The 27,739-nt window shown below is 40.6% G+C and overlaps 1 protein-coding gene across 2 annotated transcripts; it reads left to right on the top strand.

The window, feature by feature from the left end:
• On the top strand, positions 1-27,739 carry RBM28 (RNA binding motif protein 28). Of its 2 annotated transcripts, XM_046670134.1 has the most exons (19): positions 1-212; positions 1,467-1,625; positions 1,936-2,030; positions 2,741-2,816; positions 3,265-3,357; positions 4,146-4,217; positions 5,033-5,255; positions 5,422-5,564; positions 6,399-6,471; positions 8,941-9,050; positions 13,803-13,876; positions 14,955-15,090; positions 16,078-16,142; positions 17,934-18,092; positions 19,944-20,093; positions 20,424-20,498; positions 22,854-23,110; positions 23,986-24,085; positions 26,062-27,739. In XM_046670134.1, the coding sequence occupies exons 1-19, from the start codon at positions 95-97 to the stop codon at positions 26,194-26,196; spliced, it is 2,313 nt and encodes a 770-aa protein (XP_046526090.1). In that variant the 5' UTR covers positions 1-94; the 3' UTR covers positions 26,197-27,739. The 2 variants fall into 2 exon arrangements, with proteins under 2 accessions (XP_046526090.1, XP_046526091.1); XM_046670135.1 differs by lacking the exons at positions 23,986-24,085; positions 26,062-27,739 and having other exon boundaries at positions 22,747-22,884.

Raw genomic sequence — 27,739 nt, 5'->3', positions numbered from 1 at the left:
AGCACGGCGTGTTCTGCAGGCAAAGGCGACTCGGTGACTCTCGTGCGCCGGCCTGGTTTGCTTGCGGCCTCACGCGCATCGGTTTCCCGACCTCATGGCTGGGCTGACCTTGTTTGTGAGCCGCCTCCCGCCCTCGGCCCGCAGTGAGCAGCTGGAGGAGCTGTTCAGTCAGGTGGGGCCGGTGAAGCAGTGCTTCGTGGTGACTGAGAAAGGTATGGGGCGGGGCGGCCGAGGGTAGGGTTGGGGGTTCCTGGGAGCGGGATGGGGGCGAGGACACCCTCCCAGACTTCGCGGAGCCATATCATTCTTTACCCGCCCCTAAGAGAAGGGACTGGGCCTTGAGTTTCTTTTTTAAACTGATTCTGCTTTAGATGAGTCCTTAGGTGTTTGTTTTTGAAAGTCAAAGCATTCCCTTAACTTTATATAGCGCTTTCCGCTTATTGTGTGCACTCACATGTAAGATCAGGTTTTGTAATAATGAAAGTAGCTAACTTTTAATAAAACGTCAGTGAGGCTTACTGAGAGTCAACTGATTGCCAGATGGGTTCTGAGTCTTCCATGTATTATCTTATTTGATTTTCTCAACTATCATGAATGCCCACTATGTCACTCTCTCAGCTAGTCGGGGCTTCCCTGGCTGCTGTGTCTACGCAGTCGTTTAATGACAGGCATACCTTCTGAGAAGTGCATCGTTAGGCGATTTTGTGTTGTGCGGACATCATAGAGTGTACTTACACAAACCTGGGTGGTATAGCCTACTACACACCTGGGCTGTATGGTACCAATCTCATGGGACCACCGTCTTATGTAAAGTCAGTCCTAGACCAAAACATCATTATGCAGCTCATGACTGTATTCATTTGGAAAGAAGGGATGATGATATTCGCTTTACCTACCTTGGTGTGTTCTGAAGATAAAGTGAGATAAGAGATTTGGAGCCATTTTGGAAAGTTTAATTTGATATTGGTTGCTAAGGGTTGGTAATAATGGTAATGGTATCTGCAGGCTCCCGAAGCAATGTTTATCGTTTGAGGTTCTTTTGTCAGGGCCTCAGCCATTCATTGCTGATCTATTCTGAGGAGGGGCTGCATTATTACATTGTAATTTTTGAAGCTACCTTACTTTCTTTACTTCTCTGGTGATGTTCAGTTCTATCTGATGTTGAGTTCTTCTTTGGAGCTGCAGTGTGTTTCATGGATCCTCCATATCCTTGAGATTATCAGGAAAGGAGGAAGAAGAGGAGCTAACAGCGAAGACACCAGGTTAGAAGAGGAAGCCTGACGATTTGTGAGCAAAGTGGAGAAGGGGCCACTGATGCCAACCTTGTTTCTTTCCCTCCTAAGAATTTTGGCAAACTGACAACAGGATCACCCGGCTGTATATCTGCTAGTTTAGGACTTTGAGAATTTACTGATTTAGGGCTCTTGGTTTACGATCGTCTCCCTCCCACCCCGATACTGTTCCAGGGAGTAAGGCATGTCGAGGCTTTGGCTATGTCACTTTTTCTATGCTGGAAGATGTTCAGAGGGCCCTCAAGGAGGTTACTACTTTTGAAGGCTGCAAGATCAACGTGACTGTTGCTAAGAAAAAACTGAGGAACAAGTCCAAGGAAAAGGGGAAAAATGGTGAGTTTCTAGTAAGTGAAGGGAGTTTTCTCCCAGAGTGAAGAGGAGGCAGAGTGGCACTGGGGTTAGCTTCTAGACCTAAAGCTTTCCAAATTTCCTTTTAATGTTCTAAGTCATCCAGTGTATTCTGTTACTTGTTTTAGTCTTTTAGTTACTTCTAAGTCTGGAAAGTCTGGTGTTCTTGGGAGTTGCTTTACTTAACCCTGTGTAAATGTCATCTGTTGCTAGTAGCTTCTTTCCTGTAGTGTTCTGGGCCGAGAGGTGGGTGGTCTTGGAGCACAGACTTATTCCATTGCCTCCTACTTTTTAGAAAATTCAGAGTCCCTAAAGAAGGAGCCGAAGCCTAAAAAAACCAAAGTGACAGATAAGAAAGCCAGATTAATTATTCGGAACCTGAGCTTTAAGGTAAGTGACAGAGAAGGCTAACACTGTGTGTTCTGAAGGCTGTTGGAGCCAAGGCATGCTCATTGGTGGAACTCCTCACTAGGATGGTGTAATTGGGCTTACTTCCTTCTGGGGATGAACCTTAACCTTGTTGAATTCAGAAAATGGGCCTGTAGGGGCCAGCCTAGTGGCAAGTGGTTAAGTTCATGCACTTTGCTTCAGTGGCCTGGGATTTGCGGGTTCAAATCCCAGTTGCAGACCTACACAGTGCTCATCAAGCCATGCTGTGGTGGCATCCCACATACAAAATAGAGGAAGATTGGCACAGATATTAGCTCAGGGCAAATCTTCCTCAAGCAAAAGGAGGACGATTGGCAACAGATGTTAGCTCAGGGCTAGTCTTCCTCACAAAAAAAAAAAAAAAGAAAGAAAAATAAAATGTGCCTGTATAAACAAGACCTTATTAAGGACAGTAAGTGTGAAGATTCCCTCCTTTTTGGGAAACTACTGCTGAGAAAGGGAGGGGAGAAAAGCTCTCTGATATCTGTCTTTTTTGCCTTTTAGATACAAAGCCAGATGTCTTCTATTCTGAAATGTTCCATGTCCTAGTCTCAAAAGTGAAAAAGGAGTGCAAATATTCAGGCTCTTCCTAGTGAACTACTTTGGTAGTTGATGTTTGTGTTTATTTGCTGTGATAATCTCTCTTTGTCTTTCTTCACTTTTGGCCTCAGTGTTCAGAAGATGACTTGAAGACAATATTTGCTCAATTTGGAGCTGTCCTGGAAGTAAACATCCCTAGGAAACCAGGTACTAGCAACCCTTCTTTTGTTGTGGATTAGATTAAGATTATTTTACAAAATGGTCTTTTTCCTTATCGCCTTTGAACTAAGCGCCATTTGAAGTAGAAATACAAGGTTCATGTCATACTCTTTGTGAGCCCCAGATGATATGATATACATAAAGTATCAAGCACAGTCCTTGACAAGTAATAAAAACTCAAATACTAGTGCTATTCTCCTGATGGTAGTTTTAGTTAGATCAAACTAGTTTTAGAAGATGAGTTACAGTTTGAGAAAATGCGTTGCTTTCCCCAAGCCTGAGTCAGGGTATGCTCAGCAGGACATAAGCTGTTGCTTTGGGCAAGGGGCTGACTGGTTGGCAGGATTTGGGCCATCTGGGTTTGCTGTCACTTCTTTCTTAGTGTCTGTTGGCTCCCTACCTGCTGCCTCTAACTTCTTTCTACTTTTGCACACAGATGGAAAGATGCGTGGTTTCGCTTTTGTTCAGTTCAAAAACCTCCTAGAAGCAGGAAAAGCTCTCAAAAGCATGAACATGAAAGAGATAAAAGGTAAGTTTTCTATACCCATACCATTGACCCAGATGTTTCTGGTGTTGGGGTAAATTCACACAGTAACCCACTTTCTACATTTTCAAAAGGTGTTTGCATTGTTGAGAGTCTCACTGCTAATATAGAAGCTGTTTTGGTGAAATATTCCTGGTAGTTTATTCTAGGGTTAAACTTGAAAGAACCCATGTCATTATTCTCTTTTCTTTATTTGGTGATGAGTGTCCTTTTAAGTCCCTAATGAGAGCTGTCCCTGAAGTAATCACTGATAGACGCAGGCTGCTGTCTAGGGGATGTGGGATCTGCAGGTTCCTCCCTCTTGGTTATCGTCACTGTTTACCATCTGTAGGCTCTTAGGTTGACTGTGAGGCTACTCTGGTATTGATTTACGAGGTACTCTGCCTGAGGAAGGGATTGGCTCAGAGACTTCCTAACTTCTGAGTAAGGTGCAGATTATGCCAGAATGCCTGTTTTGCCTCTTGCTAATCTAACTGGAAACTTAAGTCTAACTGGATGCACTCTTCTAATTCTTTATTTATGTTTTACTCTATCTTATCCCAGGCATGGTGGCTGTGTAGAAAGGCAAGATTTCTGTTCGTTGTTAGAATGATTAAAGGTTAAAAAGAATTGACAGCTACTGGAGTTTTATTTAGGACCAACATTGTCTGAATTGGCAGTTTCTTTGTCTCCTTTGGTTCTGTTACAGTCTTTGATGAATAAGAAGCCATTTACAGGAGATAGGAATGTTAAAAAGAAGAAGGCCTTTCTGATGCTACTTTTCTGTCTTACAGGGCGGACGGTGGCTGTGGATTGGGCCGTGGCAAAGGATAAATATAAAAATACTCAGTCTGCTTCTGCTCCAGGTAAGATGTGGTGGTGTTGGGTAGGAGGGGTTGTATGTCCCAAGGTGAGTGCAGAAACAACTATCTACAATAAAAGTATAAGGGAACCTGCTTGTCAGTGAGAACATTGGCCTAGAGACACCCAAAGCGTAAGATTAACCAGAAGAATGAGACTGAAGAGTAAGAAAAACTCTGAATTCCTTCTGTCTCACAAATGAGCCCAGAGCTCTTTGTCAGTTCATATCATACCATCTGGTGATCTGGTCCCAAAACATAGGATCTTTTGAGTCTAAGCTCCCTCTTGGATGCGGATGCAAGTGAGGGGTGGGGCCTGAGTTCACTGTCCCCTCTACTTGCTGTCCTCTCCAAGCTTTTCATAATAGGGAGTGATAGAACATAAAGAATAGGGAGACTTAAAAATTTGAGTTTTATTTAGAAAACAATTGGCTTTTGAGTCACCAGGTTCTCAGAAAACAGAACTCACTGAGACTAAAGTTCATGGTTGGGCTCCAGAGCAAGGCTTGTGCTGGCCGTGGTGCACAGTGGTGGGCTGTTTGTGGAGGCTTGGTTGCTACTTCTCTCATTCCAAGCCAGGTTAACCTTGAGGTTTCTGATGAATGAGACAGACTCCAAGGGAATCTCAGTGATGAGGGGTTTTTGTTGGGTTTTTTTGCTTTTTTTCCTCCATACTTTCTCCTGTTAAGTACAGTAAGAAAACTATGTGAGATTCTGTAAAACCAAAGAAACTAGGAACTTGGGGTATTAGTTGCTCTTGTTAAAATAACCCTGTTTTGGATACTAAGTGAATTCCTAACTTTCTTTACTTCCCTGTGTAGGTGAGGAGAAGAGGGCTGAACCTAAAGATCAGAAATTAGGTAAAGAGAATGGCAGGGAAGAAGAGAATGTGGGAGAGGAAGCAGAGGAGGAGGGGGAGGATGAAGATGATATGGAAGAGGAAGAGGAGGAGGAGGAGGAGGAGGAGGAGGATGAAGAAGATGAAGAAGAGGAGGAGGAGAATAAAGAATCAAAGGTGATGAAGGCTGTGCAAATTCAGAAGAGGTAAGCAGCTCAGCTTGTTCTGAGACAACAGAGGAAGATTTAGAGTTGTTTCTGAGAGAAAAGTGATGTCTTTTCCTGCCCCCATCATTGCAGAATTGACATGGGTAAGGAAGTTGGATAGGCCCGTCTCAGCCCAGATCCTTAGTTCTGAACTGTCCCGTTGCAGAGCAGTCAAGAGGGCAGCGCCTGCAGAAGGCAGTGAAGAGGAGCATTCCGATGAGGACGGCGACCTGGAGGACGGAGAGAGTATTGACAGTGGAGAGGAACAGGCTCAGAGTGATACCAACACTGAAGAGCAAGAGGACGAAGGTTTGCCAGGGATCTTTGTAGATGCCTTTAAATTTAAAATAAGTTACTGAGAGATATGCCTCAGTTCAGCTCATGCCTCTTTTTAAATAGGACCCTGAGGTGTGCTGTCAAATTTATGTTTCAGTGCTAAAGATGAAACCTTTATATTCCTGTCTTCTAAAGGTGTTTTTGTTTTGTTTTTTAAATGAGTTTGGAGTGGTGTCTGAGAGTTAAGATTCTTTGTTAGGGAATTTAAAACCTAGCTTAGGTGCCGGCCCAGTAGTGCAGCCGTTAAATTCGCACATCCCGCATGTGTGTCTATTTTTAAAAACAAACAGTGAGTCTCCCTTATACCCTGTTCCTGACCACTTAGGGCCCCTCCCCAGAGACAACCAGGTTTCTCGTGTATTCAAAGATATTTAATGCCTTTATAAGCAAACACATACACATATATACGCACATATATACAATATAGTGTATGTTGTTTGTGGGTATGTGCATTTTTTCTCCTCAAATGTCCTACATATTTTATATTTTCAGAAAGTTTACACTGTCACAACAGTACGTGGGGAATCTCTTTTTTCCCATACCATTACCACAGTGAATATCATCTATCTTTTTGGTTTTTGCTAATCTGTTGGTGAAAAATAGTATCTTATTTCTTGTGCTATGTTTTTGTTTAATTATGAGTGAGTTTGAGCATCTTTCTCTATATTTAGTTTCACATACTTTGTTCATTTTTAATCAGATTTTTTTCTTATTGATTTATGCAAGATCTTTATATATTTAAGAAGTTAACCCATTGTATGGCTTGCACTACTCTTTTTCAGTTTGTTACTTTTCTTTTTACTGTAGATGTGCAAGTCTCAAAGAAAAAGAAGAGGAAGCTACCCTCTGATGTGAATGAAGGGAAAACTGTCTTTATCAGGTATCCCCTTCTACCTTGACAACTGCTGATTATGTCGCCTTCAGAGGGTTCTCTTTTTTCTTCTCCCTCCTTCCCTCTTTCTCCTTTTTTTTTTTGGTGCTAGTTCTGTTAGCTAAGCCAGAAAGTTAGATGCCTCTAAGACCATTAGCACATCTGGCCCTAAGAACATACCAAACAATGAGAAACGTAGGAGAATCAGAACTATACAAAGAAGATAAATAGCAGGGGTCTTCATATCTTGTCCTCATTTAGATTCCATTCTTTGTAATTGGGGTGGCATAATTTGGCACAAATCAATTCTTTAACTATTAGAAACATCTTGCTTCTGGCCTTTGTTTTAGAAGGAGTGCTGGGGAGGGAGTAACACCGCTACTCCAAAATGACTTCTTTCTTCATGCCTAACTTATATTCTAAAGTAGTGTCCAGAATAAAGTAAGGCATCCTATTTCTAGGAAAACTGAGGGAGAGAGTTGGGCTGGAGTTAGGTTTTATTTCATGTTGTCATTGCTGTTTTAGTCCTATTGACTGCAGTAGATTGGTTTTTTCAGAAGGTTGGGATATCTTCAGTACACCTCAAGCATGCCTTCTCATCCTTGGGTCTTATTTTAGAAATGTGTATTTTATCCTCTTGTAGAATTTTTTTTTTTGCAGGGGATGATTTGCCCTAAGCTAATATCTCTAGCTTATCTTCCTCCTTTTTTCTTCTTTCCCCCCGCCCCAAAACCCCAGTACATAGTTATGTATAGTTCTAAGTTCTTCTGGTTCTTCTACATGAGCTGCCACCACAGCATGGCTACTGATGGACGAGTGGTGTGGTTCCGTGCCCAGGAACCGAACCTGGGCCACTGAAGTGGAACATGCTAAACTTTAACTACTAGGCTCTGTACAATCTTTTAAGATTGTTTTTGTTACACAGTTAATTTATGTTTATTGTGGGAAATTTAGGAAATAAATGAGCAAAACAACACCAAAAAAATTAACCTTAATCACTACTCAGAGAACACCCGCACACATGCCCGTATCATAAATATTCACAAAAATGAGTTTAGCCTATGCATGCTGTGCTGTAGCCTATTTTCTTCCTCTGCAGCATATGTCTACATAATTTTTTTTTACTGTGTTATTTAGAATTGCCATATAAATAATTTTGTATTTGTAGAGGATTCTATCTAAAAGGAAGGAAGAAATGTCGCATTTAGAAGCCTGTGACCTCAATACCAAGGGTACCATTCCTTATACATCTTTTAGTTAATAAAGAACTTAAGAAAGTCATGGGATGGAAGAGAAAAAACTGTGTACATGATGAGGCAAATTCGAAGAAATAATGTGGCTGGGATATGTCTTATTACAGAACATCTTCTTTATCTTGGTTACTCCATAAGGCAGGATCATTTATGGGGTCGTGAACTGAGTGTAAGAGAAGTCAAATAGGTATTTATTTGGGACTGTTTTTCTTATCCCTGGAAGGCTGCGCATAGCTGGGGAGATGAGGAATCTTCACACTGTGTTGAAATTTAGTAGAACAAAATCTCCTTCCAACATTTTTTAATCCCATCGAGAGAAATAAGTAATTTTCTTTTTTTGCACTTAGCCAGTAAACTTTACCATATTTGCTTTTGAGTTATTATTTTGAAGGACTTTATGACTTTTGTAAAATTTTAACTGAAACCTGATTTCATAGGAGCACAGAGGAGAAAATGGCTAATTGAAAGACAGGGAGAGTTTTGACTTTTCTCATTAGCCTGCTGTGAGTCTTGGTTGTAGTAAGGGAAACTAAATTTGGCCAGTTTAAGTGAAAAAGCGGGTTTGTTGGATGAACATTAGGGTGACTCACAGAATCAAGCTTGTCAAAGAGCAAACCTCAAGAAGGGGATGAAAATCTGGGTAGTTCTGAGACCCTAGCTGCAGCAGGCCATGGGTCTTTTCTCTGAGGATCCCCACCCCCCTTTTTTTTCCTTCTTAAGGTATAACATGCATTCTGTAAAGTGCGTTAACCTATGTGTACAACTCAGTGAAATTTTTCATATATATATATGAAATACATATATATATACACACACACACATACAAATATGTATAGCTGTATATATATTACCATGTAACCACCACCTTGATCAAGATATGGAACATTTTCAGTTCCCCAGAAGTTTCCCTCGGGTGGGGCATTGCTGTTTGGAAGTGAATCTGCATCTGTAACTTCTGGTCCTTGTTGTATGTCTGCTCAAGTTTTAAATTCCTGGGAAGGAGAATCTGATTGACTTGGGCAGGTCAGTCAGTTATGGCCGAAGGACAGAGTCATACATCAGAGACCTGGCCACTGGGGGCCACCCCTGTTGGTGCTATTCCTGAACAGGGGAGGGTGGTCATGGACAAGAGAACCCTCTGATGTCTGACTCACTCACCTTGTACTGGAACACAGAATCTCACTTTTGTAATTGACCTTTCTTGTGACCTGATTGTCTTCCATAGAAACCTGTCCTTTGACTCAGAGGAAGAAGAGCTTGGGGAGCTCCTCCAGCAGTTTGGAGACCTTAAATATGTCCGCATTGTCTTGCATCCAGACACAGAGCATTCTAAAGGTATTTGCTGTCAGCTGGTCAGGCCCTAAAAGGATTGAGACCACTGCCACAGGCACTGACTAGGTTATGTGAGAGCATAACATGTGCCCTTCTGAGGGGTTCACAGGCCATCCAGGTTTCTTTGGTCCATAGAAGCACCAAGGACATTTTGAGGTTGTCTTCCATCATGTCAAACTCATCACCTTTAATGGTGCTGCCAGCCGTAATTTTGTCTAAGCTTTTCAAGCTCTTGCTTATTTAATTTAGGGTAATGAATTCCATTTGTTGTTCTCCTTTGAATTTCAAATATGATAACATTTCCTGGGTATTAATCATTCCACATTGCTTGAAATTACTGGAATCTTCCTCAGCTCTTTTGTTAGAAATGGAAGCTGACAGAGAAACTTTGTTGCAGTGGCAATAGTCAGAAGGAAAACTGTGTAGTGGTAGTGCTGCCTTCAGGTTTTTTTCCCCTAAAGCTGTTTCTTTTGATCTTCAAGGGTTGACCACTCCTTATTCTAGTATACTGTTGTTAGGGGACCGTCTTTTCAACCCATTCTCCATTCATAATCTTTGATTTCATCAACTGCAGTCATTCTCCTAAAGCAGTGAATTTTTAATTCGTTATGATTCTTGATTCCTTTGAGATCTAGGAAAAGCAATGAACCATCTCAGAAAAATACCACTTCTGAGGGTTTGTGGGCTCTCTGGAGCCTATCCATGGATTAATAACCTCCATTCTAAACTTTCTTATTTTCTGAATTGATGAGATCTGATCAGTTTTGGTTTTTACTCAGCTAGAAAAGATGTAAATAAGGCAATTTGATGGAAAGAAAATCCAACTGCTTCCTGGAGATTAGGGATCTAATCCCAGCTAAGCCATAGAACAGCTGGGTGATTTTTGGCAAATCATTTAAGCACCCTGGGCTTCAGTTTCTTATGTGTAAAATGAGTGGGTTTAACTAGAGTAGTCACTTAAGGTGCCTTCAGCTCTGATATTCAGTTATACTTCTTGGACCTTCTCCATTCTAGTATGTTCTTCTAAAAATGGGCAACTAAAGTTGCATAGAATGTTTTAAGCAGTAAAGGATATTGCTTTACTTTGATGGTATCTTTTATTCCTTTTTGAGTGCAGTAGTATATTGAGTTGATATTTTCAGAAGGTAGTCTACAGTTGACCTGCTCAGTCTCTTTCTTGGTCTATTAATGTTAGCTGAGAGTTAATGATCTTAATAAGCATAGTTTTCATTATTTTTTCGTAATGCATTGTCTTTCCCTAGCTCGTATTAAGGTTTTCTGGCACTTTTTCTGCCTACTCACACAACTTTGGCCTCCTGCTACAATATTTCCCCGTCAGCATGCCATTTCACTGCCTGAAAGAGCTAAATATTATCTGAAGACTTTTTGGGAAGTGTTAAGACTGAACCCAGTACTGATCCTGGAAATTCCAGTGATAAAATTCATACCCATTCAGAGAGAAGTACTTACTCACTTTCTTCATATTGGATGAATAGGCAGATCTGCCTATTAGAAACATTTTTTCCTCCATATTTATTATTTGTTTCTTTTGAGTATCTGTTAATGCTGGACATTATGGTAGGTACTAGGGATCTACAAACAGCCAAGAAACATGCCCCTTATTCCTGAGGCATTCACTCTGTTTGGGAAGGTGCCACCTGACCAGTACTGTAATAGAGATGTGAGTGGAGGACCTGTGGGTGGGGTACTTGACTCTGCCTGGAGGAGGCAGGGAAGACCTAGATGGTGACCCTTGTGTTGGCCTGCTACATGTGTCTTTTCAGTTAGTCTGCTAACATTCATTCATATATTTTTTTTTTTTGAGGTAACATTGGTTTAAAACAAATAAATTTCAGGTGTACATCATTATATTTCGATTTCTGTGTAGACTACATCATGTTCACCACCCAAAGACTAATTACCATCTACCAGTATACACATATGCCCTATCACCCCTTTCGCCTTCCCAATCTCTGTATCTATGTGCTTATTTGGTGGTGGTGTTTTTATTTTCTTATGAGTGAAATCGTACAGTATTTGACTTTCTTCATCTGACTTATTTTGCTTAGCATGCATAATACCCTCAAAGTCCATCTGTGTTGTCTCAAAACAGCAAAATTTCATCTTTTTTATAGCTGAGTAGTATTCCATTGTGTATATACACCACAACTTCTTTATCCATTCATCCATTGATGGACACTTAGGTTGTTTCCTAGTCTTGGCTATTGTGAATAATGCTGCAGTGAACATAGGGATGCATATATCTTTACACATTCATGTTTCTGTGTTCTTTGGATAAATATCCAGAAGTGGAATAGTGAATCATATGGTAGTTCTATTTTCTTATTTTTTTTGGCTGGAAAAGATTTGCTCTGAGCTATAATCTCTTGCCAATCTTCCTTCCTCCTCCCCCCGCCACCCCAAAGCCCCCAGTACATAGTTGTATATTTTAGTTGTAAGTCCTTCTAGTTCTTCTATGTGAGCCCCTACCACAGCATGGCTACTGACAGACAAGTGGTGTGGTTCCGCACCCAGGAACTGAACCCCAGCTGCCAAAGCAGAGCATGCCCAACTTTAACCACTAGGCCATCAGGGCTGGCTCTCTATTCTGAATTTTTTTAGGAGTCTTCATACTGTTTGCCCTAGAGGCTGCACCAGTTTGCATTCCCACCAGCAGTGTATGAGGGTTCCCTTTTCTCCACATCCTCTCTAACACCTCTTATTTCTTGTCTTGTTAATTATAGCCATTCTGACGGGCATGAGGTGATACCTCATTGTAGTTTTGATTTGCATTTCCCTAATAATTAGTGATGTTGAACATCTTTTCATGTGCCTGTTGGCCATCTGTAAATCTTCTTTGGAATAGTGTCTGTTTAGATCTTTTGCCCATTTTCTAATTGGGTTGTTTGTTTCTTTATTGTTGAGATGTATGAGTTCTTTATAAATTTTGGATATTAACCCTTTATCAGATATATGGTTTGTGAATTATCTTCTCCCAATTGTTAGCTTGTCTTTCATTTTGTTGATGGTTTTCTTTGCTGTGCAGAAGCTTTTTAGTTTGATGTGACCTCATTTGTTTATTTTTTTTTGATAGTCAGTCACCTAGTGAACACCTAGTGAGTCATGGTGTTCAAAAAGATGCTGCTAAGACTGATGTTGAAGAGTGTACTGCCTATGTTTTCTTCTAGAGCTTTTATGGTTTCAGGTCTTACATTCAAGTCTTGAATACATTTTTGTTAATTTTTGTGTATAGTGTAAGATAATGGTCTACTTTCATTCGTTTGCATGTGGCCAGTTTTCCCAACACCATTTATTAAAGAGATTTTCCTTTCTCCATTATATGTTTTTGGTTCCCTTGTCAAAAATTAGCTGTCCATAGATGCATGGGTTTATTTCTGGGCTCTCAATTCTGTTCCATTGATCTGTGTGTCTCTTTTTGTGTCAGTACCATGCCATTTTGATTACTACAGCTTTGTAGTATATTTTGAAATTAGGAAGTGTGATACCTCCAGCTTTGTTCTTTTTTCTCGGGATTCCTCTGGCTATTCGGAGTCTTTTGTTGTTCCATATAAGTTTTAGGATTCTTTGTTCTATTTCTTTGAACAATGTTGTTGGGACTTTGATAGGGATTGCATTGAATCAGTAGATTGCTGTAGGGAGTATGGACATTTTAACTATGTTAATTCTTCCAATCCATGAGCATGGACTATCTTTCTATTTCTTTGTGTTGTCTTCAGTTTCTTTTAAGTGTTTTATAGTTTTCAGTGTACAGGTCTTTCACCTCTTTGGTTAAACTTATTCCTAGGTATTTTGTTGTTGTTGTTGCAGTTGTAAATGGGATTGTATTCTCTTTCTGCTAGTATGTTGTTAGTGTATAGAAACACAACTGATTTTTGTTTGTTGGTTTTGTATCTTGCAACTTTGCTGTGTTCACTTATTATTTCTAATAGTCTTTTGTTGCATTCTTTAGGTTTTCTAGATATAAAATTATGTCACCTGCAAATAGTGGTAAAAGATCAATGTTCCAGTAGCTCTAGGAAATATGGCATTGTTTTTATATGTGAGAGAATATTTGAAGTCTAAAGGAATACTAACAAAATATTATGTAACCTGTATTTCTTTTTTGGAGTTTTCTATGAGGTGAACTTTTTTTTATTTGCTTGTAAAAGCTGTGTTTTATCAATAGCAGAAATTAGGATGGGCTGATTGGCCTTACATCTAGCCAGTGAAGGGTGGGCCTGTGGCAATTTTAGAGCATGAATCAAGAATTGAGTTCATGGCTTTCTGGTTCACTGCTGTATTCTTGTGATAGAGACCAGGAACTTTTACTCCAAGAGACAGATCTGCCCTTATCTGATACCTCCCACCAAGTGACTGTGATGACAGTGAGATCTGTAATTAATTTCAGGGTTAAGTGGTTCCTGCCTTATTTTTAGTCCTCTAATAGACATGCAGTAAGTGAATTAAGTGTTAAGCTGGAATTTCTCTACCATTTCGTATGGATCTTTCTTATTAAGGAGGGAGATGGTGAGACTAAAGCTCTAAGATGTATTGGAAAAGATGAAGGAAGTAATAAAATTTCATTGTGAGCAGGTGTGCTATCTTATGTCTTTGAACTCTTAATGCCTGACACAGTGCCTGTCTCGTGGTACTTAGCAAAAGGATGCTACTACCCCTTCCACGTTGTGTCAGGTTGCCACCATTTGTAGTGTTGTCTTTGGTCTTTGATCTCACTTAATTTTGTCTCTTGAGCAGGTTGTGCATTTGCTCAGTTCATGACTCAAGAAGCAGCGCAGAAATGCCTTGAAGCTGCATCTCCAGAGACTGAGGTAAGGAAGACATTTCCTTTACTCTATAACTTAGGTGATAGTGGCTCCCAGGGGCAACATCTGATGTTTACAAAAAGCAATATTATTATCATTGTCAATAATATAATAATAAAGCTAACACTTATTGAGCACTTGGTTAGGCACTGAGCTTTACTTGTATTACCTTATTTTAATCTTTGTATCAGCCTTATAGGAGCATATAAGGTAAGTACAATTATTATCCCTATTTTATAGGTGAGGAAACAGGTATAATGATATATGTAATATTTCTTGATCACTATCTGTGTGTTAGCCTTTATCCTAGCTGATGACATGAAAGACTGGGGCAAGAACAGATTAAGGCCATCTATGAAGTAGAGTAAATGTTTTGTTTTGTTTTTTTGAGGAAGATTAGCCCTAGGCTAACTACTGCCAATCCTCCTCTTTTTGCTGAGGAAGACTGGCCCTGAGCTAACATCCATGCCCATCTTCCTCTGCTTTATATGTGGGAAGCCTACCACAGCCTGGCTTGCCAAGCGGTGCCATGTCTGCACCTGGGATCCAAACTGGCGAACCCTAGGCTGCCGAAGTGGAACCTGTGCACTTAACTGCTGCACTACCGGGCCAGCCCCAAGAGTAAATGTTTGAGAGAGAAAGTGGTTGATGAAGAATTTTTCTGTGTATTCTATGAGCAAGAGTATACATTGTTTTGAGACAAGTTATCCTGATGCCATTGTCTCCTAAATTTTCTTGAGTAGAATTAACACTATTATTTCATTAGCTTTCTTTAGAATGCTAAAAATATGCCTATTTACAGATCATTTTCCTCAATTTGGGCCTACTTTGGGACTAATCAACTCCCCAAAAATAAATTATTTACTGCTGACTGCCCTAAGTACACACGTGGCCTTTTGCATGACTATACTAAATACTGTTAGGCTCAGTGATCCACTTGCAGCCAGCTGGGCTAAAACATCCTGGGGGTTGGGTTCCATAGCATAGTTAGGGCTTGCTGTTTCCGTTTCCTTGGTGTTCCTTGTCAGGTGCTTAGTTTCTACTTATTATGTATTTTAAGAGAGAGGATTACAACCTCTTACAGGGTGGTGGGCTTAAACTGGATGGCCGGCAGCTCAAGGTTGACTTGGCAGTGACCCGTGATGAGGCTGCAAAGCTCCAGACAAAGAAGGTGAAGAAGCCAACTGGAACCCGGAACCTCTATCTGGCCCGGGAAGGCTGTGAGTAGTGGAAGGGAGACATGAACCAGCCTTCTCAGTAGCTGGCTCTGTGCTGTGACAGTGACCCAACAATAGTGTGTTTGGGATCATGTTTCAAATTAAAAACCCAAATGTCTCTTTAACAGTGTTATATTGTGATTCCACTTTAGCAGATGTGGCTTTCTCTTAGCAAACTTCACCCAGTCTGTGGATTAACTGGTCCATTTGTTTTTCTGCCTGCATGCCTCTAGACCTTTTCGTCAGAGGATTGCCAGGGCAAAGAGGAAGGAAAAACTCAAATTGCCTTCGCTTCTTGTCATCATTTCTAATATGTTTTCTGAAGGAGTTGAAAATTATGACTAGAATTATTCTTTTGGATTATTCATGAATTTAACATGTACAATCAGTGTCTTTCTCTTAATGTCAGAAAGATAATAAAAAATTAGCTTTAATTAAAAAAAAAGAAGAATCTCTTCTTCAGGGTCATACAGTATTTATTGGCCCACCTTCTGCACCGCCTAGACTATTAATGTAAGGCCATTAGCCTTTCGGACTAGGCCTTTATATGGCAGCGTGGCTGTTTTCTGGGCTGGCTTATTCACTGCTTAGTAGTGGCCCCCAAGTACATGAAGAGCAGCAACATTCTAAGGGCAGGTTATAGGGGGAGCATTTTTGCATTCCAAATGTCTAAAATGTACTTACTTTCAGAACTTCCTCTGGGCTTTGCCATCTGACTTTGGGCATGTACATGAAGCTTCTCTAAGGGGAGGGAATGAGAAAAAGAGCAAAAATCACAAAATGTTCAGAGTTTTGGTCCTTGAGAGCAGCTCTGAGCCGAGAACTTAGCCCTGTAGCCTATTTCTGGACCTACCCAAATGCCACTGTGTCCTGGCCAGCATAGTCCTCTGGGCCCTATACAGAGAGCTTGCATCATTCAAATCACATTCTTCTTGTTGCTCAGTGAAAGTTCCCATGCTGATGTCTTGGCCTGTTTCCCTCTTTCTGCAGTGATTCGTGCTGGGACGAAGGCTGCAGAGGGCGTGAGTGCTGCTGATATGGCCAAAAGAGAACGAGTGAGTGGATTAGGCACCAGCCATCAGGTTCTGCATGACTTATTATAAATCAATAAAAAATAATAACGAATGCTAGAGGTGCTTATCAAAGAGCTAAGTATTGATCACAGACCCAACTTACACTTTTGTTAGAAAAGAAGCACACAGGTGACAAAACAGATAACCCAACATTATACATAATATTATATCAGCATTATATGCCATTATAAGAACTGGGTCTTATTCTTTATTTTCCTAATGCTCAGCAGTAAATATTTGCCGAATAGTATGTTTGTAGATCATGCAGTAAACGCTTAGAGGCTAGGGCTATTTATAAGTGGATATCGGTATAAATGCAGAATAACATAAGAAAGGAAGATCAGAGCAAGCTGGAGTTAGTAGGGAAGGAGGTAGATGTGGGTCTTGGAAGTCAAAGTTAAGATAGACATTTTGGGCAGGAGGGTGATATCCCTAGATTATAAAATCATTTTAGGAAAACTCCATATTATGGGAGTTTCCACTGATAACTGCTACCATTAAGTTCCTTTGCTGCTCAGTAATGTTTGTCCCCAGTAATTTTTACTTTTGCTCATATAGCTTGCTTTCAAAAGGGTAAGCCAGCTTAGAATGGTAAAGATGCATAACCAGTAACAGAGTTAACTATGGAACCTGAAAGTGCAGAAGATGGTGGACAGAGATGAGAAAATAATGACAGCAAGAGGCAGTGTGTCTTTTCTGTGTTCGTTTTCTAGACCAGTGTTCTCAACTGCCTTTGATAGTGAGCATCTGGAAATCATGGTATTGGGGTGTGTGGGGGGGGCATTGTATGCCCTTTTCTGATCACAATGCGATAGTGACACATTTAGTTTTCTCTTAGCATGAATTTTTCTAGCAAAAAGCTCACTAGATTATATGCATGATAATTCACAGCAAACACAGTTTTTCCTGGGAGAAAAATCAGACTGTTGAACTTCAGCATGATAGCCTCCTCAAATAGCCCTGTAATACTCATTTCCAGAGTATCTGTTTATTTTGTGATTTGTTAGTACTTTTACCAAAGAATAGCAGTAACGAGAAGACTTAATAAAAGAAAATTTCAATTTAAAACTTTTTTCTACTAACCTAATTTTAAAAAAACAAATCGGGAGAAGAATGTCATCTTTTCACTTTAGAGACAGGTTGCTCTGAGACCAGTGTTTTGTGCAGCATAGTTGAGGCTGATGCTCTAGAAGCAGAATGCATTTCTGTGGTCATGAGTACTCTTTTGCCTCAAGGTGGCAGAGTTGAGACAAGACAACATTCTCTCAAGTATTCTTTAAATAAATTCTGTTTCCTTTTGAAAGGACTAGATAATTAGTTTGAGTTGGTGGGTGAATAAGGACTGTGCATAGATGTTAAACACAGTGTTACTTATTATTTGCTCTGGGCCAGGTTTCAAGTTTGAGATTTTATGTATATTACCTCATTTCAGCCTCACATCAGTGCTGAGAGATTGCTTTTTTGATCAGCAGTTTCACTTGTAGCTGAAAAATCGAGGCTTAAAAAATTTCACGTTTGGCTAGTTGGGGATGGATATCTAATTGAGTCTGACTCCAGAGCCCATGATTGTGTGTACCGCCTACCCACCATGCTGCCTCCTTGAACCTTTCCCTGTGAGGGTGGCCATCGTAAGGCTGCAGTGTGGGTAATTCCCCTCCTTTTATCTGCAGATGTGGTTCTTAGATGGGCGTCATGGTTCTTCCCTTTTGGAGAGCTATGAGCCTGCATTTTTAAAAGGTGGATTGTATTCTTAACAGTTTGTTGTTCTTTCAGTTTGAGCTACTGAAGCATCAGAAATTGAAGGACCAGAATATCTTTGTCTCCCAGACGAGGCTCTGCCTGCACAACCTCCCAAAGGCCGTGGATGACAAACAGCTCAGAAAGCTGCTGCTAAATGCCACTAGAGGGGAGAGAGGGGTGCGCATCAAGGAGGTGAGAGTTGGCTCTGCCCTCTCAGAACTTTGGTACTCATCCTGGGTCAGATCAAGCATTATTTCAGGTTGTGGTGCTAGCAAATTGACAGATTTTCTTTTGGACCCATTGTCAACAGACAAGGCTGTGTTTGGTAGTTTTCTTTCCTTTTTGTTTTTTCTCTTCTGAGAACTGCTTTTCACTGACCAAATTGTAGCAGAATGTGAGGAAGTCCCTGCCGGGGTGAATTACTGTAGCAAGCATTTATTGAATGCCTGCTGTGTGCTCAGCCTTATAACAGGTGCTGTAATGTTAATTTTCTTCCAGAGAAAATCATCTGTTTTGCTCTTTAGAAGAGCATTTTACTACCATTTAGGCTGTTAGCCTATAGTAAGAGTCCTCAGTGCCCCATGGTGAGCACAGGGAGCCACATGGGTCTTTGACAGTTGTATCAGACAAGTGCTGGATTCATACCGACTTGGTTAGACATGGTGTGAGTACAGAAGCCTCTTTGCCGCTACAGCACCCTTTACATACCTCCAGTAGAGCACTTACTGTTACACTGTCCTGTGGTGTCAGTCAGTCATTTCTCCCAACTGGTTTGAGCTCTTTGAGGGCAGGTGTTAGCTCATTGTTCCCAATCCTTGGCGTAGTACCTGGCACATAGTAATGTCTCAATCAGTACTTATTGAAAAAGTAACATAGCCAGTATTATGAATCTGCTTTGCTTTGTTTCATCACCATAAACTGTTTTCTAATCCCTGAAAGACTCTTCAACATGTGTGGTATTGGTATTTGGGTAATCACATGAGAGAATGTGAACGCTCAGCATAGATCCAATACCACTCTTAATAAAACTATTCAAAGTGTTAGTGGCACAGGGGTCACTTGTGTAATTTCTCATATGAACATGTACAATACTTAATGTCTGCACATTTAAAACCTGTCATTTAGAACAATTTATGTGTGTTTTACAATATTTCCATTATATTGAATTTTCTCTTAATTCTTTCATATGTGTAAATATAGTGTCTCAGTAAGATAGTAAGCTTCTAGAGGACAGGAACCTCATTTAATGCTTTTCTGGATTTCCCTACAGTACATAGCACAGTTCTAGGCACAGTAGATACTGGACGTCTACCAAATGCAGCGTCCGAGTGTCCCCAATACCTAGACTTCTTCATTACATGAGAACTACGGCTTCCAGGAGTAATAGCATGTGAATGATCTGTTTTCCTAAAATATCCTACCGTACCTCGGTGCCCCAGCATGTCTATTACATCCAGCGTAAGGATTTAGGGAAAAATCATGCTGAAGTGTATCTAAGCTCCAAGCAAAGACGGCTAAGGTTTCTTCCTGTAATTCTGAGGCTGTATCTTGGGCAGGCTCTTCCCCATACCTGAAATGTCTTTCTTATCTAAAGCCATCAGGCCTTCTTCAACAAGTTCCTTTCTGAGTGGTTTCTTCAATTATGAGATCTGTGGACAGCATGTCATCCTTAGTGATAACTTATTATGCAACTTACTGTATAATAAATACTTATTATAAGTACCATGTACCTCTCGAGTTGTACATATTGTCACCGGTTAGCTATTATAACTTTTCCTTGGGAAGTTTATTTTATTTACATGCTTATTTGTAGATTTGTGTTGATGTCTGTAAACTCTTAGGAAGTGAGAAAATATCTATTTAATTTGTTTTGTGCTCTCGCTAGGTGTATTCTAATAAGACAAACATAAGTGTTATTCCAGTGTAATTCTTGTGATGACGATATAGATGAAGATTCTGTTCCAATAATCTGATTTCTTATTGAATCTGTTAAGATTTCTCATCATCTCATAATTACTGCTCTTTTTCTTGTTCTGCTCATAGTGTAGGGTGATGCGAGACCTTAAAGGAGTTCACGGGAAAATTAAGGGTCAGTCCCTAGGCTACGCCTTTGCAGAGTTCCAGGAACACGAGCATGCCCTGGTGGCCCTGCGCCATATCAACAACAATCCGGAAATCTTTGGACCTCAGAAGGTGGGCCTCATCCTGTGGGGACAGCTGTTTGCCGAGAGCCATTTGCAGAAAACCATTTCTCTCCTTCATGTCCAGTGTTCTCTGACATTTGAATGGTTGGAAAGAGTAGAAAGTCAGTGGAGGGAATGAGCTGTGATTCAAATGATAAGACGACTAAAAGGAACTCTAAATTGGGTAGACTGCTTGCAGAACTGACCTCTTACCTTTAAGAAGAGTATGTGAGTGGCAGCCTCTGACTTGCAAAAAAGAGGGCAGTGGTGGGGGACAGCTCAGCTCGTTGCACTCGGAGATTGAGAAAGCTAACGAATGACTTTCTGTCTCCTGACACAGAGACCGATAGTGGAGTTCTCTTTGGAAGATCGAAGGAAACTCAAAATAAAGGAACTGAGGATCCAGCGCAGCCTGGTACAGAACCGAAATGTTTCTTTTGTTTTTGTTTTTATAGTTGTGGTAAAATACACATAACATAAAATTTACTGTTTTTAAGTGTACAATGCACTAAGATAATTTTTTTAAGGCCGTATTTAAACTCTTATATTGTTCAGTTTAAGGTTTTGCTGCCTTGAAGTAGGTCTCTACCTCATTAGGTTCTTTGTTACCCTTTGCTCTTTGTTCCCTGGAACTCTCCAGGCCACCTTCTCCTCTGCTAGCCTATCTTGTGATAGCTCCATAGAAGAGAGAGGGAGAGAGGAGAATTAGACTGATGTTATTACCAATCAGCAGTTCTTACACAGTGTTTGCTGACCGTACATATCAAATTAATTGCCAAGATTAACGTTTTACATTCCCTGTAGATTTCAACTATCACTTCCATAGTTCTTTTTTCTTCTTAGATGGCTCCAGAATTGTGATGTCTGGTAGTTTTAGTACTGTTTTTAATCTAGTGTGGTATACAGGAAAGAACAGGAACTTTGGGCACAGGAATACTCATGTTTAAACTCTGGTTCTGCCCTTTTCTTAGTTCCTCGGCAAATTATTACCTCTCTCAGCTTCAGTTTCTAGTTTGTAAAATGAGATTAACAGCATCTTCCTCACATGATTGATGAGGATTAAATCAGATAATACATGTAAGTTGTCTTGCATACTGCATGGTCAGCACACAGTTAAATCTCATTGTCTTACCCATCTTCCCTCAGGGCACATGGGACCAGATTATTTTTGATATCATGATTCTTACAGCCCTCATGGATACGATACCTTAACTTGCATATGTATCAAACATTTGCTGTCTTTGTGGTGTATGCTAGGAGCATGACCAATAGAGGACCAGTTTCACTGGTTAATACAATGGCCCTGTGTTGGAAAACCTGGGATCTAGTTATTCAAGCCTGCTTTGTTATCCTAGGTATAGAATTGTTTACTGCCTTAAGCCATTGTTTAGAAGTGATTCTGAGGCTACTGGCTTAAAAAATAAAATTCAGATGGCTTTATCTGTTGCCTCCACTTATGTACATACTGCTGTGTCTCCCCTTTCCCCTGAATCAAGGATGCTTCTACTCAGTTCCATACTCAAATCAAATGTACTTCTTCAAGGAGCATTTTCCCACCTCTCTCAAGAGATAAGACCTCATTACTTGCACTTTTATGAACTTCCTTAGACTGTTCTTTAGTTGTCTGCTGTGCCTTATTTGTGTATGCATCTCTTCTCTCCATTAGGCTGAGTCCTGAAAGGGAGATAGTTTATTCTTTGCATCTGTACCCTTACAACTTAGAAACAGAGAGTGGCACAAAATAGGCATACAGTAAATCTTTGTTATATCAATGTCCCTATCTAGATTTTTAAGGTGAAAATGACAAAATAACGCTTATTATTATTACATTAACTTCACATGAATCTTCTACTTTAATGCTACGTAACTCTGTAACATACTTTATGCCTTTCTTCTCACAGTGTCTTTTCCTTGTCTTCTTCACTTCATTTATTCCTTCTCTAATGCTCTTCCTTTCTTTATGTAGATTTGAGTTTCTGACTTGGGTCGTTTTCCTTCTCTGAAGAAATTCATTTAGCATTTCTTGCAAGACAGGTCTACTGGTGACCAATTTCTTTAATTTTTCCTTGTCTGAGAAAGTCCTTATTTCTCTTTCAGTTTTGAAGGATAATTGCACTGGATACAGAATTCTAGGTTGGTGATTTTTTTTCCCAAAAAACTTTAAATATTTTGCTCTATACTCTTCTTACATGATTTCTGAAGAGAAATCTAATGTAATCTTATTTTTCCCCCTCTGGCTTCTTTCAGGATTTTCTCTTTACCTTTGATTTTCTGTGGTTAGATATGAGAGGCCTAGGTGTAGGTTTTTTGGTGTTTATTCTGTTTGGTATTTGGCTGAGTTTCCCGAATCTGTGATTTAGTGTCTGTCATTAAATTTGGAAAAATCTCAGTACTTTTTATCAAATATGTCTTTGGTTCCTTTCTTTCTTCTCCTGCTATTCCCATTACACATTCGTTACACCTTTAGTAACTGTCCCATGCTACTGGCCTTTTCTTTTCCTTTTCTCTGCCATCTTTCGAGTCTTGGTCATGCATGTACTTTCCCCCTGTTTCTGCATATGGAATGGGAAATGGTTGTTTAGTGTCCCTTACTCAGTAACCTTCTGTTACTGTGTCAGGGCCTGTGAATTACTTGTGTTCACTTTCCTCTGGTCTCTATTTAGGGGAAGAATTCTCTTTCTTTTACCAAGCTCACATAAATCTCCTCTTCTACTGAGTGTATTCAGCAAATAGACTTCATCCAGAAATGGCAGTCTGTTGTTTTATGCAGCAAAAAATGAAATCCAAGTCCATGACTGGCGAGCCCCAGCAGAACCAGCCAGAGCTTGGAAAAGACCAGCAATGGAAAGCAGCCCAAAACCACACCCAGGAACCAAGCCAGGCTCCCCTGCAGCAGAAGGGGAAGGCGGGCTCCATCTCGTGGACAGGGTTCCAGACCAAGGCTGAAGTGGAACAGGTGGAGCTGCCTGATGGAAAGAAGAGAAGAAAGGTCCTGGTGCTCCCCTCACACCGAGGCCCCAAAATTAGGTGAGATGCAGGATGGTAGCATTGAGCACTGGGTGGCTCCTCAGGGTGTGTTCTCGTTTAACCCTTTTCCTCTTTGTGGCTTTTGTTTGGATAAAAGGGATGCTTGGTGCTGGGCCAGTCCCACATGAAGGGTAGTGCACAAGTATCTTCATACCAGCGGAGCTGTCACTCTTGGGCCAATGGAAGCCAGGACATGACTGGCAGAGGGGACCTCGGAGGAGCCTTCCAGGGCAGGCTTTCATGCCATTTTTCTCCTTTCTGAAGAGCTTCCTCCTGTCCACATGGCCGCCCCTGTCAGCTGAGACCCACTTACTTGATGTTTCCTTGCAGTTTCTGTTGGGGCAGCAAATTAGTTCTATGAACAAAAGTTGATCTTTTTTTTTTTTTTTTTAAAGATTTTATTTTTTTCCTTTTTCTCCCCAAAGCCCCCCGGTACATAGTTGTGTATTCTTCGTTGTGGGTTCTTCTAGTTGTGGCATGTGGGACGCTGCCTCAGCGTGGTCTGATGAGCAGTGCCATGTCCGCGCCCAGGACTCGAACCAACGAAACACTGGGCCGCCTGCTGCGGAGCACGCGAACTTAACCACTCGGCCACGGGGCCAGCCCCAACAAAAGTTGATCTTTACAAAATATTTGTTAAATAAATGAAGGTTTTTGAGATTCTCTTGAGGTTTGAAGCCAAAAGGAAAAAACAAGTATACAAATGTTGAGCCTTAGGATATTCTGTTGCACTCTCCCTTTTTAGAATGACTTATCGAGGGCTTAGAAAGAGCCAGTGTAAGAAAATGAACTTTATCTTCCAGGCTGAGAGAACCTCAGGGGTACCAATTAGAGGAAGAACTCGGGGTGACCCTTGCTTGACCGTCTTATTTCAGGTTGCGGGACAAAGGCAAAGTGAAGTCTCTCCCTCCCAAAAAGCCAAAGCCCCAGATAAACCAGTGGAAACAGGAGAAGCAGAAATTATCTTCTAAGCAGGTGAGTTTTGTAGAGCGTAAGACTTTGGTATGGCATGACTCTGCCGGGGCTGGCAGCCACTTTTTTGCCTTGATTAGTTGAACAAAAAGGGCTTCTGGATTGCAGCTACACGCAAGACTGCACCTTTTGAGGATGCTGAGGTACACAGTTTTAAAGTAGAGAGAATAGTAAAGTGAACTCCCATATATCAGTTACTCTGCTTCGACAATTACCTTGTTTTACCTGTTCCCCATACATACTTCCCCCCCCGGCCTAGAGTACCTTAAAGCAAACTGCTTCACATGTAAATACATCTTGTATGAAAATGAAGTATATTGCTGAGAAAAATACCTCAGAATGCATCTCCAATTGACCAGACCTTAAAAATACTTACACATACGTATGTATATATTATGCCATTATCATGTCTAAGAAATTAATAAGCATCTCTTAATATCACCTAATAGTCAGCCCATATGAAAATGTCCCCATTGCCTCAAAAATGTTTTTTTATAGTTGGTTCATATAAATCAGGATCCAAACAAAGTCCACACATTATATTTGGTTGTTATATCTTTTGTCTTTTTTTCCCCTGTAATCTTCCCTCTTTCTCATCACTCCCCTTTTTTCCATGCTGATAATTTGTTGGAGAAACCAGGTCATTTGCCCTTTAGAATGTGTTAAATTTTGAATTTAGCTGCTTGCTTCCTTGTGGTGTCATTGAACTTTTTCCTGTAACACCCCGTATTGCCTATAAAATGGTAGTTATATGTAGAGACTTGATTAGATTCAAGTTCCACTTTGTTGGCAAGAGGATTTCATAAGTAGTGCTGTGTACTTTCTGTGACATCGCATCATAAGGCACATACTGTCTGGTTGCCCCGTTTTCATCGATGCTGAGATTGATCACTAGGTTGAGGGATTGTTTACCTCATCTTCCACTGTGAAGTCCCCATCAACCTCTCACCTAATGGTTTTAGCACCCAGTGATGATTGCTATCCAGATCCATTGGTTCAGTGCAGGTTACAGAATGGTGATTTTCTGATTGTATCAGTCCTTTCGCATTTTTTTAGTAGAATTCTGGAAGAAAGAACCTTCCCTTGTCAACTATTTGGTTACCATGAAATACCATTTGTATAGGAAAGGCAGGTTAATGCTTGATTTTTTTTCTCTTTATCAGTTTCCAGAGTAATGAATTGATATCCTGCCAACCTCCTATAGTGATAAGTAAGATTTTTTTAGTATTATGAATTCCTGAGTTTTTATATACTTGATGTGTTTCACTCAAATGCAGTTATTATTCCTGTCTCATGTGAGGCCAACAGAAGCCTCTCCAGGAACAGAAGGCTTCTGAGTCCTGATGTGAACCTGTCTTCGGTAGTGTCCTTGCTTTCTAATACAACCAGACAGCTCAGCTCATCTTATGTATTTCTTCCCTGGGCCTGGCATTAGCCATTTTTCCAAGGAGCCTTATTTCTTTTTAGTAGAAAACGGTGGTCCTACATTCTTGAACATTTGAGGTCAAGCTTTCTTTTCCCCTTCCCTAGTCCTTTTATTTTAAGGTAAAAGAAGCATTAGCTTCCCATCCTACTCAAGAAGTCTGTGTCCCTGGGAAGTCTGACCCGTGCTGCACTATCTTACAGAGCTCTATCTCTGAAATCCCCTAAGTGTTCTTTGTGAGAGAAGGGAAAGCCAGAACATCCAGACTCTGGGCTGACATCTGTGAGGAGATTCACGTGAGCATTTGGGGGCTAGCTTGGGAGAGGCCTCGGAACAGTGTGTTAGTTGGGCCCTTCTTTTAGGCATTCCTGGTCTGGTTTCTTACTGATGGATGATTCTTTCTGGATTTTTCTCTCAAAGAGTCACTGGAAGTCTACCTCTTGCAGCGGACTAGATCTCTGTACCTACTTATTTTCTCTCTTGGGTGTCCTGAGGGTAAGGTGATACTTAATGCTTGAAATTGATTATCTTGTGTTTCCTTGCATTTCATTTGTAGGCACCTAGGAAAAAAGCTAAGGGAAATAAGACAGAAAACCGCTTCAACCAGCTGGTCGAACAATATAAGCAGAAATTATTGGGACCTTCCAAAGGAGCACCTCTTGCAAAGAGGAGCAAATGGTTTGACAGTTGATGATGGCAACACACTGGATAAGAAGCGGGATTGTGCGCTTCTTGATAAAGCTCCCAGGCCCCCCCACATCCCCAGTGTCATTTACTGAGGGTAAGAAACCCCTTGAGTGCATTGCCACTTTGTTGGGGGGCCCCTGGGCTGTGCACATCTGAACTTTGGTCTCTCCCTGGTGTGTGGTCAGTTAACCACAAAGAGAAATCTCAGAAAAACGTCGTGATGCTTCTTGCCTATTATCCGGATTATTGTGTTGAAGTTGTGTCTGTAATTATTACCCATTTTAGTTCTTTGTTTCTCAGATGAAAACAATTGTAAAAAGCATTCTTGAGGGCTGAATTTTTAAGATGTATATATATATTTTAAGATGAGATATTTTGTGGCTTTTTGAATAACAAATGATCTCTCATTTCTAATACATGTGAATCTTTTATTATTTATGAATGTTTTTGACTTTCCTAACTCTAATTCAGTTATGTAGTCCTGTATACTGCAGGGATTAAGAGCAGAGAAAAATTATTTCCAACCTAATCTCTGAGGGTGAAAGAAACTTGGAAAGTAATTAAGGGCAGTGGGGCCTGGCAGAGAGCATGCCTGATAGTTATTTACCAGATGAGTGGGTAATTGTTAGTGGTTGACTAGAAATCAGTTTGCAGTGGCCCACAGACACTAGCCTGGGTGGTGATAACTTGCATTTTCTCTCATCGTGCGCCTCATGCTGAGGACTTAGAAAGGTAGAGGGTAGTGGAGAGAGCAGTGAGCACAAGGCCTTGGCTCTAGCCTGACCTGCCTTTACCTAATGGGTGGACTTGAACCAGACACAGACTCTCTGGGCCTTAGTTTCCTCATCTATAGAATAAGAAGTTTAATTACAGGCTTTCTCTGATCCTTCCCAGCTCTAAACTCTGTTTCTAATGCATTCCTATCCATGTTCATATTCTTTCTATTTTTAAATTCAAGTTATAGGTGGCTTTCATTACTTTTCAAAATTTTAGAGGTGTCACAAATGCTGGGCGGGATGGTGAATAAATATTAGAGAATCAAGATCCAAAAAAGATCGTGATCACCTGAAGAAGTGGACTGAATCTGATAAGATGAAAATCATTGGAAACAAACATAAATTCTCTCACTTGGGACCAAAAATCCTACTGCACAAATTCTGGTGGGAGAGTTTGAGTCAATTATGAAGCAACAGAGGCTACCACGAATGCAGGAGGACTGTTAGGCTGTATTAGTAGGAATGAGATATCTCAAATGAGTGAGCTGCTAGTACTCTGAGCTGGCCAGACCACACTTGTAAGACAAATGTAATGACTAAATTGGTGAAGGAAATCAAAATGTCAGATGGGAACAAAAGTGGTCATGAGTTTATTGTTATTGAAGCTGGTCATGGGTAAATGGAGATTTGTAATACTATTCTGTCTGCTTTTGTGAACAGTTGAAATTTTCTGTAATAAAAAGTTAGATGAGGGGCCAGCCCAGTGCCATAGTGGTTAAGTTCATTTGCTTTGCTTTGGCATCCCGGGGTTTGCAGGTTTGGATCCCGGGC

The sequence above is a fragment of the Equus quagga genome, chromosome 8 (assembly GCF_021613505.1).
Source record: "Equus quagga isolate Etosha38 chromosome 8, UCLA_HA_Equagga_1.0, whole genome shotgun sequence".
In the NCBI taxonomy this organism is placed as follows: domain Eukaryota; kingdom Metazoa; phylum Chordata; class Mammalia; order Perissodactyla; family Equidae; genus Equus; species Equus quagga.
Note: the sequence above shows the minus strand (reverse complement) of the source record. Positions and strands in the feature narration are given on the sequence as shown.